The 13810-nt window shown below is 32.1% G+C and overlaps 1 protein-coding gene across 1 annotated transcript; it reads right to left on the bottom strand.

The window, feature by feature from the left end:
* Window positions 1–1278: 1278 nt before the first annotated feature.
* On the bottom strand, window positions 1279–2396 carry LOC140818081 (zinc finger protein 8-like). Its single transcript, XM_073177914.1, has one exon. It carries the CDS (start codon window positions 2139–2141, stop codon window positions 1350–1352), a length of 792 nt encoding a protein of 263 aa, XP_073034015.1. The 5' UTR covers window positions 2142–2396; the 3' UTR covers window positions 1279–1349.
* Between the last annotated feature and the right edge of the window lie 11414 nt (window positions 2397–13810).

Here is a 13810-nt window from a genome sequence, read left to right as displayed (position 1 = left end):
TAACCAACCCCCCCACCCCCCCCTCCACATATCATAATCAATCTCAATTTTCATGGACAAATTTTTTCTTACAAAGTAAAAAATATTACTTGTTCGAATAATTTCACATCTCCATACTCAACAAAATAAATAATACTGATAGAAGCTCGTCAACAAAATCCTAAAACCGATTTATGCGATCCTACCTCTACGACAATGCCTTAAAAGATCGATCCAATTGAATAATATAGATGCATATGTATGATTTTTCGCATTAATGTACGATGAATATATATATATATATATATATATATATATATATATATATATATATATATATATAGTTTCACATGAAAACTCAGTTATGGTTCAGTAGTGTATGTCATTGGATCAACCCTGACCAGATTGACATAGATTAGAATCAATCAATGTCCTAAACATTGTGAGTACATGGGGTTTGGAAATTTGCCATAGGATTCTTATCTGTACGTCGACGGCCAATTAATTAAATGTATTTGTATACGTGAAAGTGAAACTCCACACTTAATAGTTCCTTTTTCAGACCAACAAAATGATATTTTGAGAATTAAAGAAATTAGGTAATATTATTAAATTTGAGAAAATGAATCTATTTTCCACTAGAAATTTGTTTTTTTGAAATTTTTTTATCGATATAAAATATTTTTGGAACAATAATTGTGTACGTTTTTTTTTTGTTGAGTTTAAAGTATTTTGTAAGATAAAAATTTGAGGTGTGTGGCAAGGTTTGTCTATTCATAAATAAACAAGTGTTGTGTAATCGCTTTAATATACCAACCGACAAATTTAAAAGGCTGTCTTCGAGTTGTACCCATTGGGAAAAAAAGAAAGAAAGAATTATTTGATTATATGTTTAGTAACAAGAAATATTATTCTTCATTTTACCTCCACAAAAGATTTTCAAAAAGCACGAAATCAACAATAATTTATCTGCATGCCTGTTCTTTAATTTGTTTGTTAAAATCAACCAAAATTGAAAAAAATACAGTCAAAGAACTTTGTATCGTCACAGCTGTGAGGTTAATCCATCGGGGTTGAAATATTGTGTGGACTCGAACATTCAAATTTATAAGATTAAATATTGCTTAATATAAATATATAGAGTTTTAAAAATCTTAGTTAGTAAATCAAGAAAAGGGCTGATTGTGTGATGATTAGTAATACTAATTGTGAAGGAAGCAGGATTTATGATAATTCATCAATTTTCCTCACATCCATGTTCGAATATAGGCTGCATACACATATATGAGTATGTAGGGATTAAATTAAACTAGCTTTGTTACTCATGAGATGAAATGAATGCTCAATTCCAAGAAAACAATTAAGATCGATCAAAGATGTAAGTCCAAACTCACATGATCTTGCATGCCAGGCTTGGATTCATACCCGAATCGATTCTGAGAACTAGGGTTGCTACTAGTAAAAGATGGCAATGGAGTCTGTCCCTGATACTGATGCATCGGCACCATCAAAGAACGTTCCCGTGTACCGAAGGACGACGAACTATGAGCATCCTGGAATCGCCACAGCCCCAAAGGGCTACCGTTAATGGCAGGTTGATGCGAACTAAACGAGCCATAGCCCCTGCTGCCGGTATTACCTGTGCCACTGTTGCTACTGCTGCTCCATGAGTGGTACGCCAAAGGCAGCGACGGGGCCGATCCTAGGCGTGAGTAGTTCATCAGACCGTAGAGTTGTGCCTCGGACAAGCCGCCATTCGCCATGGCGGACTGCAAGTGGGCTCGTTTGGCATGCTGGCGTTCCCTCTTGTGCGCGTTCTGGTGTCCCCCCAGTGCTTGTGAAGTTGGGAAGTTCCGGCAGCAGTAATGGCATTCGAATTTCCTGTTGCTATTGATATCTGAGTTATTGTCATTACTACCAACCATGTCCTTGTTTGCATCGCGATCTTCTTCTCGATCAGTACTATTGTTGTTTTCATGGGGGTCGTCGAGTACAGAGTGAACACCGTTGTCGCCTCCGAATTCTTTGCCGAAAAGCCTGATGGCACCAGCCGAGGATCCCTTCTCTCTGACGAGCGGCGTGGGGCGTATGAAGGGTAGCTGGGAGAAGGAGTCGACGTTCATGAAATCTCGGGTCTCGCTCTGATCCATCTTCGACTCCATGGAAGTTACTACAAAAAGCTGGAGTACTTATATAGCTAGCTAGAGAGTATATTCCCAGCACTTGATCGATCTGCAGAATAAAAAATGAGGGCAGCTACTGGAGAAAAAGAAAATGTGAAAGAGGAGGGGATTTTCTTGAATGTGATGGTGGTGGTGGGGTCAAACATGGAGAGTGGTCATTGATCCATCGATTAATATCGGAGCTAAACCTCAATTCTTTTGTTGAATGAATATTTGGGGAGATAAGGTCCCCTCCCTTCACCCCCACCCCCTCCCCCCCCCCCCCCCCCCACCCCACCACCACTCCCAACCCCCATCCCGTGCAGCACATCTTCCTCCAAGTTTTGATGGTAATATGTGAGATAGAATATAAATGGACATGGATCTTATATTGCACTTGTTTTCAGCTTCCATTTTTGCATATTTAATTTCCCTTCACTTTTAAAGATTTTCATTATTTGAACTTAGATACGTGATAGTTATTATTCTAAAGGATAGAAATGACTGTCATTGTCTTGCAATAATGACCACTCCTATCACTACGAGCATTATTTCCTCGTTCTGTGTTGAAAAACTGGAAAACAAGAAAACAAACCCACCCTTATAATTATCACTAAATTCCATTTTTTTTATTTAAAAATAATAATAATAAAAACCTCATCCTATAATATATCATCACCCCTTCCGTCGCTTCTCGATCTGTAATATATATAATAATCTTGGTCAAATATATATTTACCTGCCGAACCAGTAAATATATAGCTTGGTCACAACTATTTATTAATAATTTCTAGATATCGATTCATGTTAATCTCGTTGTTGGAAATACACATATTTATTTTTTTGGGTTAAAATTGTGTAAGTAATTCAAATGAATTAATGAAATGAGAGAGATGTGAGGGGAAAGAAGGTGGTCGGGTCTGAGACAGGGATGAGGTACAAATACTTCTTAAATACCTGTGTAAGTATTTGTTGGAGCCATTCTGCGGTGGTCCTAAAAAATCTAACCAAGAATATTGCATACAACATCAATTAATTTTTCGAACTATGTAACAACCCACCCTTTTTTGTTAAAAAAGAAGGTTGTGACAAATTATTAAAATATGATCATTTATATTATAATGTAATATATGTGTGTATGCGTATAGTAATATTAAGAATTATAAATCATTGTTTTTTTTATCCAATGGAAAAGTTCGTTATAATCCAATATTTGTTTCTCAAACTTGATATCTTGGTACACGCAAATTAATGAGCTACATCCCGTATGGTTTTCTAGGAAATTAGAGATACCATTGCCTTTTCTTATATATATATATATATATATATATATTAGGAAAAATTATATTTTTGGTTTGAATGTTTATTTATTTGTGATTTTGATTTTTTTTAATCAAATTTCAGTTTGTCATGTATCTTAAAAATTTGACAATATTTTTTTTCCCACCAGAAGTTTTGATTTGACATGACAAATGTCAGCTTCACGTTGGAAAAATGAATAAAATTCCAGAAAAGAGATAGCCGACTAAAAATGAAATTCGGCTACATAAAAAATCAAAATTTCTATTAAAAAAAAAAACAAACTTACAGCCAAAATACAATTATTAGTTACAAGAAAGCAAAAAAAAAATTGGAAGATTAATGGTCCAGCCCGAGTGCCTGCATGGGATATATTTCTTGTTACAGTGTTAGCCTTAAAAGAGTGGGTAAACCTGCATGTGAAACTGTCACATATATATATATAATACGTATGAATTATGAGTACCATTAATCGATAAGCAATTCATTGTGTAAGGTCTTCTGCAGCAGCACGTACTCACTATGGGAAGAGTTACTGCTTTTGTAGTTAGGTCCCCTTTTTATTTAAATTTTTATGTACGGCACTGATTAACTAATAATTGCATATTAAAAACCATGAAATATTTTTTTTTTTGTTTTTGTGATGAATTTTTAATGCACGGACTGAAATATTAATAATTTTTTTGTTCTGTTTCGCACATCATATCATAAATTTTTAGGTACGGCACTTATTAATTAATAATTGCTTATTAAAACCATGAAATAGTTTTTTAGTTAGTTTTGCCTTCAATTTTCATATTTATAAGTTGCATAACGTTTTACTCTTTGACCCGAATGTCTTTAATGTAGGCTGGCATATATATATATATATATATTTCAAAAACTTTATTCATTCTCTATAAGACATTTAACACTTAAGATCGTAGAATTGAGTTTAACTTCACTCTAAAATCTAGCTCAAGAGATGATAATTGTCCAAGTCCGTATATACAACTATTAGCAACGTCTTAGCAGATGTGTGACATTAAAACACTCCATGTCCAAAAATGAATAACTAGAATGTGAAGTTTACAAGACATTAACGGGTAATCTACAAGGATAGGTCAACACAAAACAGTAAGTCTGTACGCTCACACCAGGGATGAGAATACTTAGACACAAAACAGGAAGAGATAAGGAGATAAAGGATCTCCTTAGCGAAGTCTCATTTGGGGAATAATCTGTCTGATTTCGTACCCATTATAAACCATCGTATACCGTACTGATTGCACACAAAGCATCACTAGCGCAACCCTTTGGGGATGCAAACCCACCTGAACCATCATGTTCTTGAGGAATGTCCATTCAACACGATCATACGCTTTAGACATGTCGACCCGAATTTTCCTTGCCTCGTCCTTTTCAAATAATGCAATTTCAAAAGCAATTAGGATGTTATCCGTTAAAAATCTGCCCGAGGCGAAAGCACTAAATTATAGTAAATTCTTTATATTAATGAATTACATGCCTTAATTAAGCTTCATTTTTTCTCAAAGATATCAAATTTAAATTTTACACGTTTATTTCAAAATCTCATATATAGTCATTAATTTTCATTTATAAATAGTCCAAAATTTGTATATGTCCTAATTTTTCAGAATACTAGTGGTGCGAGGAGCTGGTAATTAGCTTTGCCTTCAAAATACAGCAAGTTACCCTTCGTTGCCATATAAAGTCAAGGTCGCAGCAGAAGATGTGAGGGGACCAACATCACCATGTGTATACTTTTTACATGCAGTATTCAGTACATGGTACATATTCATATTTATTATTTCTTTGGGTACCGCATACATGAATTCATACATATACACTTCATTTGCGACACCTTGCCCAGGTATTTGTACACACATATATATATTATAGTATATTTCCGTTAGTTATCGGGTCGGTTACATAGATATTAGTTCTTCGAACTAAACTATTTTCTCACATGTCATCTATTAAACCAAGATCTAAGATATCCTTTTTATTGACTTTTATATAAGTTTTTGATGGTCTACCTCCTTTTTACTCCTTTCATTAACATGCCGGATTGAGCCCGTGCTTGATCCCTTCTTCACATGACCAAGTCATATTAATTAGAGGAACCTCCCTAATCTTATCATCTATGACATAATCATTCATTCCTAGTTCTATCATTACGCGTTTTGGCACACATCCATCTTAGCACACACATACACTTCATTTGTGACATGTTGTCCGGGCTCGAAACAATATATATACATATACATACACGCATATGGGTTGGGTTTAATTTGATTTGTTTCGACTTCAACTCCGGACAAAGCAAGGAAAATGACATTTAACATCCATGTGAAAATCCAAAAAAAAAAACACAAAATTCGGTTGTATGATCATGGTTGGTTCACAGGGACTAGATGCGGGTAGGTACGTAGTTGCCATCGCCACCCTTCCATTTTAATTTCCTTTGGGGCTTTTTTGTTTATAATAAAAAGTGTGTTTAATAATAAAATTATTATAAAATAAATATAACACTGATCTATTTTCACAAGTTACCTTCATTAATTAATCATCCATTACCAAGAATTTGTAAGGTTTGTTTTCTTCCATTTCCTTTGGTAATTGATAAGATATCATTTAAAATAAGTCATGATTTTTCTTAAAATTAATAAACTCCATCTGAATTTGTAAAAAAATTCTTCCATTTTATATGAATTATATGCTGCCGCTTTCTTTTTTTTTATCGAAAATATATTTCAAGTAGCTATTGTTAATATTTATACAGAGCAACTATCGTGGTAATTAATATTGAGTAGGTCTCTTGTGAGACGGTCTCACGAATCTTTATCTGTGAGACGAGTCAACCATACCGATATTCACAATAAATAGTAATACTCTTAGCATAGAAAGTAATATTTTTAATGGATGCCCCAAATAAGAGATATGTCTCATAAAATACGACCCGTGAGACCGTCTCACATAAGTTTTTACCATATATATTACTTCTCTCTTGATACACTAGGGAGGGAGCTTATGATTTTATTTCGGGGAAGAAAATAAATTTTTTAGTAATAAATATTGAAATTATATATACATGTGTGTGTACTTTCTATCTACCGACGTGGACTATGTTGATTCACAATTATATAATCACCACCGCCATTAAAAGCACTGTCGCCATCCGAGGGAACCCTAATTCTCTTCAAGTGGTAAAGAAAGAGTTAGAATTTGGCTCTTTGGTTTGCTTCCAACTATAGTCCCAAACACATGTATAAACAAGCATGCGACGTCGATGGCGTAGACAAAATCGAAGCTCGATAAATCAATCGTAGTAGAAGTGCCGGACTTTAAACTATTATATGAAATTTAATCGAGAAATCACGTGTACAAGAAGGCGAAAATTTTCAAATTGATCAATGAGCACTGTAATTCGTATGCGTGTACCGTAGTCTCGATTCGGGCTTGTAAATGGGTACCATGTCTGTCTGTTTGTTTGTTTGTTTTCCAGTAGAGATTGGATGCATGGGTCGCTAAGGGGATTGAAGGGTCGCAATCAAGTTGTTCCCCCCTCTCACTTTCAAACAAGGTGGATTGAATGAGATGTTGCCTATGAAGAACTCTTGTCTTCGGGACCTTATCTTTATCTTCGTCTCATCTGCATCATCATGCATGCATTAATAACTATCCTAGGACCACCATGCATAGAACTAATCGATGTTACATTATTCCTAATTGCATTTTTGGTATCAATATTTGTCATCGTTACAATTTTGATGATCTATGTCGTTAAATTTCAGTTTTAGTCTAGTCATTTTTTTTATTTTCAATTTTAAATATTTTTTCGATGTCACGTCAACGCTCCATTTGAAAAATAACCTGAAATTACGAAAAAAAAAAGGAAAGGTAAATGAATAAAACTGAAATGTGATAAATATAAAAGATTAAATCGCAAAATAGCAAATATATAGAACAAAAATATAATTTTCTATATACTCATATATTTATCTTAGCTTCATGATTCTTGCAATTTTATTTAAAAAAAAAATATTGGCTTAAGGTAATGTAAATATCCTTTTGATACAATTGTTTAAACACCGTATTTTTACCGTGCCACTCATCGAGTAATTTCTTCCAATAATTAGACCTGTGATTATGAGAATTAGACGCATGATTTTGACTCTGTTACCAAAATTACAAAATCAAATACATTCCATTTAACCAAAAAATAAATTATAGATAATTACAATGAAGCAACTCAAAATTCTTAAAATCATAAAAGAGCACAAACTTCGCATTTAATCGCTTTCATACCAAGAACAATCTTCATCAAAAAAAAAAAAGACCCCCTCCCAACAATATCTTACAATTCATAGAAATCATACTTAACTTTTGGTCCGATTTTCATGATCAAACACTTGTCATTTTATAATAAATTATAGCTAGCGTGTTTCAATTGTTATATATTATCAGTTCCATTAAAAACAATTATTGGTCCCCCAAAAATAATTTTAAATCGTATAATACTATTTATTACACTGATCACGTACGTAAAAAAAAAAAAAAAATTAGATATTTTGGCTGAAGTAACAATTTAAGAAGCAAATAATATTGCGGACAGAACATGAGAACCCCACGTCCTTTAAAACCTAGCATATCAAATACACATTTTAATTGATCTTATTATAGAAACAAAAACAAAACAGAACGTAAAATAATAATAAAGAAAATTTACATATTTAATCACAATAATAAAAATTCCGATAAATATAACAAAAATATATACATCCAAATGTCGACATATATAACAAACAACGTCCCAAAAATATTATGGAATTGGAAAATTACTTCAACTCAAAATTTTGGACCACAGTAGGCATCTTTTCAGATGTTAGCATTAAACCATACTCACAGCCACACCCTTTTTGTATCGAATTCTCCTTCTCTCAACTCGGAAAATACAAATATTGACAAATAAAGCATTTAAAAAAGAAATCAATGGATTCATGTGCTCCTACCAAGATTCAAATATCTATATTGAAAGTGACATTATATTTTTACTAACGTGTAAGCTTATGAACCAAATGAGATACATCCAACCTTAGCTTCGATTCTAGCTAAACCAAAATTATCAAGTCACCATTAATATTGTCTATTTTGTTTTTAAGTCGAGGTAATATATATGATAATTTAGAAATCAATTTCAGATAAGGCAAAAACTTGTGTGAGACAGTCTTACGGGTCGTATTTTGTGATACAGATCTCTTATTTGGGTCATCTAAGATTATTATTTTTTATTGTGAATATCGGTAGGGTTGACCCGTCTCACAGATAAAGATTTGTGAGAACGTCTCAACGAGACCTACTCTTCAGATAAATAAAACAAGAAATCAACGATGGATGATTGATTATTTGAATGGTGACTTTTATGCACCGTCCGAGCCCTAGCTCGACCCTAGTGTGCCTATCTATACATGGCCGAGGCCGAGTGCTCGCCATGCGTCTTAGATGCACATTTTTTTCTCTAGTTTATAAAGAGAGATCAAAATTGTATTATTTAATTTATAGTGTTACCATCCTAAAGAAACAAATTGTTGTATTTTGATACATATTTATCATATTCTGCAAATCGAATGTGAGTTAATTAAAGAGAAAAAAATTAAACGTGTACCTCAATTTCACCCGATATTGGATAGCTTGCGGGAAGTTTAATAATTTGGGCACGCAAGGCAATTAATTAAATTTGACAAAAATTTGTGTGAGACTGTCTCACAAGTCGTATTTTGTGAGACATATCTCTTATTTGAGTCATCTATGAAAAAATATTACTTTTTATACTAAGGCTGTGTTTGGTTGAGTGGATTAGATAAGGATAGATTAATAGTCAAATATATATCGTTAAAATTTTAAGATGTTTTAATAATAATTTTGACCCGGTTTAAGATTCAATTTTATTAATCAATTAGTTATCCATAAAATTGGATCTTAAATCGGGTCAAAATGATTATTAAAACAACTTAAAATTTTAACGATAAATATTGGACTATTAATCTATCCTTATTTAATCCGCTCAACCAAACACACCCTAAGAGTATTGCTTTTTATTGTGAATATCGGTAGGATTGACATGTCAAACAGATAAAGATTCGTGAGACCGCCGTCTTACAAAAGGCCTACTCATTAAATTTTGTTTTCGGTGGAGAATATATTAAAATTGCAAGTGGATACCTCTTGACTTATTTGTCAAATATAAGATATCTAATATATATTTCAATTTATAAAATAAATAAATTTGGTGAATTTAAATTCTTAAATTTACCATCAAGTAGTAATGCGCCATCATGTGTCGATTTGATTGTGTGCATGTCGACACATTTTACTATTTTTTTTTTATGATTAACAAAAATCATATACAATCTACTGTCAAGTAACAAATTAAAAATGATAGCTTAGTTTTATAAATTAGTGTGCCTGCTTATTTCTGCTCATTAAATACAACTGTGGCTAAGCCTGCAATATTATATATCAAAATTAAAATAGTTACATACTGAATAAATAATTGAAATTTTTACTTGTAAAATGTAAATTAAAGCACATTTTTGGTAGTTGTAAGGCAACATCGACGCTTCATAATGTTTCCCCATTTACTACATAACTACTTCAAATGGTCCACGTTCTTGGCTTTAGATGTTGACCTTACGTACACAACCACTTAATTATATAATATATAATTTAAAATACGTTCGTATATTTTCTACATGAGAATATCATTCATTGAAAATATTATATAATATTTGATATATATAAATATATATATATATTGTAATTTTGCTGGAGCAGGTCTCTTGTGAGACGGTCTCACGAATCTTTATCTGTGAGACGGGTCAACCATATCGATATTCACGATAAAAAATAATACTTTTTCATGGATGACCCAAATAAGAGATATGTCTCACAAAATACGACCTGTGAGATCGTCTCACCCAAAATTTTGCCATTTGATGATGTTTGGATAGGTTTTTCTAGACTTTTCATTTTATTATTACATACTACGTATTTTTATTATTTTTATTTTTATTATTTTATTATTGAGTTATAAATATATTAATTTATTTTTACCCGAACAAGTGGGTAGAGGCAAGCTATTTTTCCCTAGGTCTTTGCAATCATTTCTGGTATCGTTATCAGATGACAGTGTAACATAGTGACTTGACATTGCTACCATATACACATTACACGCATAGTTTTCGTTTTAGGATAAAAAAAGGTTGAGTCCATGCCTTTCGTCGCACTTTTGTACTTTACCTATTCAATTACTCTTTCTTGGAATTATTATTATTTTTTTTATTAATAAATATGGTCCCAATTTTATATTGTTCACCGTATTTCCTTTTATTTTAAATATTAATTTCTCCCATTTTATTGTATTACTCATTCTCGGCTTCAATAAAATTCAAACAAGTCATCTATCATAAGAAAATAATTCACTCGTACCAAAATATGGATAGTGAACTCGAAAAACGGATTTTTTATAATCAGATAATAGAAATACTTTATCTTGATAATCAGAATCACGAGATTTGAAATGCACGGATTAATAAAATAATGTATCTTTTACCTCTCGACAAGATTTAAATTTTCCCAAGATTATACAAGTAATTTCTCTGGCCTGTCTAATGCCTAAAACCCAAAAAGTAGGGACCCTTGATTAATTGGCATACTGTATAATGATAAAGAGGGGCAGGTGACACATTAAATTAAATATGACCAAAGTTTATATTACTTATGTGATATATCGGTACTACCACTAATATATAGTTGGAACTAATTGTGGTAACCTAGCTAGCTAGCTACATACATACATAAATTTTCGTAATGTATATATTTGCTGCTAGCTTGCCAGGTGAATATTTATTACTTATATATATTTTTTTATTCAAAAATAAAGCTAGCTAGGTTACCACAACATATTTTATATATATATATATATATATATATATATATATATATATATATATATATATATATATATATATAAACATATATTTTTATTTTTGAAAAATGAGGTTTGATACCCTATGGATAAGTCCCACTATCCACCGGCTCATCCTAGCCTAAATGGAAGACATGCTCATCAAGAGTCCAGATATTCTCTTATAAATACCAGGTTTGAGCGTATGATAATTCATTCACTTATATTGTTTTTCAGCAGCACCCTTAGCTGCTCGCCACTTATATCCTCAGTGTCTGACTTGAGCGTCAAAGAGGCTACGCCAGGACACCCTCCTGAACCCCTTCTAACAGTTTTATTTGTGATTTTAGGCTCAGGACAATTTTGAAACCTGCGTTTGGATTGGTGATACTTGCTGGAATCGGATCTTAAATTTTCCGTGAGTATCAAGGTGAAATGGGTTTTTTTTATAATAGCATGACATATAGTACATTTTAAAAATTATTTACCTGCTATATTTCGATTTGTTTATATGTAACCTATTATACTACAAAACGAACGAAAATGGTTTATAAGTATATGGCAGAGCGGCCCAATTCAGTAAATCCAATTGACACTAGCCCAGCTCGGCCCATGATTTGGCCCATTTCGTTTTGCTTGATTTCCACCTCTCTCAAAATTTGACGCTGGAGAAGAACGACGACGAAAATAACATTGGACAAATATTTTTTAGCTCGTATAGTATACTCGAATGTATTAAAATAAGAGTTTATTCACCCTCGATCTGAAGTTTTTTCTACGTCGAATTTTGAGTACTCATTTTTCTTAATTTGTTATGCTGAGACTAAACTAACTCTTGCAAGATTATTCATATGAAATCGTCTTACGCATATAAATCTTATTGATTTTGGAAGTCTACGCTCAAAAGTAGTAATAGCCCACAGAACCTAGCTGGGATTATTGTAATTATCATTAGACTTCATTCCATCGGACAGTAGTTGTAAATGAGTCACATGTGTTTTTTCACGTAGAATGGAATTGAAGTAACCAAATTTGTGCTTGTGGAATACAGTAGGCTTCCTCCTGCACGTAGGGCAACCGTCCCTGTCCCAGTTTGAACATGCATGTGTATGTATTACCTAATTACCTGCAAATCCCATTTGTTGGGTTGTTGAGTGTTCATGGAATCAATCAACTTATGAGGCGATATTGAGCATCTAAATCAATTATTGTCAACCACTATATATATGGAAGGTGAGATCTTTATTTTCATTTTTTTTATTCCAAATATGTTTTTTCTTTCTTGACATTGAAATCAAATTCTCATGGTTAATTTAATTTAACTTGAAGAATTGTATTCAAAATAATCGATGTTTTCTGAAGATGGATACAGGGTTTATTTAGTTGTCTAATTAAATTAGTTGGTTGGAACTATATTTAATTTAATCTGTACACACACAATCACTTCTTTGTTGTATGTTATAAATGACTATTTGTCTTTCCACAATATTGTCTCTAAAGTGTCAAATTTGTGATACGGATATCTGACTCGAGTTAATTTATTATTTTTCATTGCAAAAGTATCATTTTTATTGGTTATGCTATGAAAAATATCATGTAATATTTAATTGTTGTAAAATTTCGAACCACACTATAATTGATATAAATTATAATATAAATATGTTAAATTGAAATTTATGGATTGATTATATAATAATTTTAATTGTTGTAAAATTCGAACGAATGATATAAATAAATAAAAAAAACAGTTAAAACCATTCACACCAAATAATATAGAATTAATTGTTATCCCCTAAGATGATTACATTTATTAATTGGGCATACCTAACTAACATCTATAAAATCCTAATTCACATTCAAATTTTATTTAAGAAATATCTAGCATTAGTCCACAAAAATCCATAACTGCTAATTATTTTTTAAAACGAGGATATGAATCCAATAGTCGATAATAAGATGTTTAGTTTTTTTTTTCAACTTCTCCGAGTTGGTAGTGTAAATAAATAATTTTTTTGAACGAAATTGTTTTGTATCATCGGAATTTATCTGACTAATTTGATTTATATATTTTTGAATTAACTTAAAATTTTGTCGAATGGTCGAGATGTGATGCTTCGTCATTAAAAAAAGAGTATGTATCTTGTGAGACGGTCTCACGGATCTTTATCTGTGAGATTGGTTAATACTACTGATATTCACAATAAAAAGCAGTACTCTTAGCATAAAAAGTAATAATTTTTCATAAATAACTCAAATAAGAGATCCGTCTCACAAAATACGACCCGTGAAATCGTCTCACACATGTTTTTGACAAAAAAAAAAAAAAAGGTTTATGTTAGAAAATGATATGATAGGTAGAGCCAATGCATACAATCTAACGTAACTGGCGGTGGTGAGCTCT

The sequence above is a fragment of the Primulina eburnea genome, chromosome 17 (assembly GCF_022965805.1).
Source record: "Primulina eburnea isolate SZY01 chromosome 17, ASM2296580v1, whole genome shotgun sequence".
NCBI classification, from domain to species: domain Eukaryota; kingdom Viridiplantae; phylum Streptophyta; class Magnoliopsida; order Lamiales; family Gesneriaceae; genus Primulina; species Primulina eburnea.
Note: the sequence above shows the minus strand (reverse complement) of the source record. Positions and strands in the feature narration are given on the sequence as shown.

Excerpts from the sequence above, each read along its gene's own strand:
- LOC140818081 (XM_073177914.1), bottom strand. The coding sequence starts at position 2,141 with ATGGAGTCGAAGATGGATCAGAGCGAGACCCGAGATTTCATGAACGTC.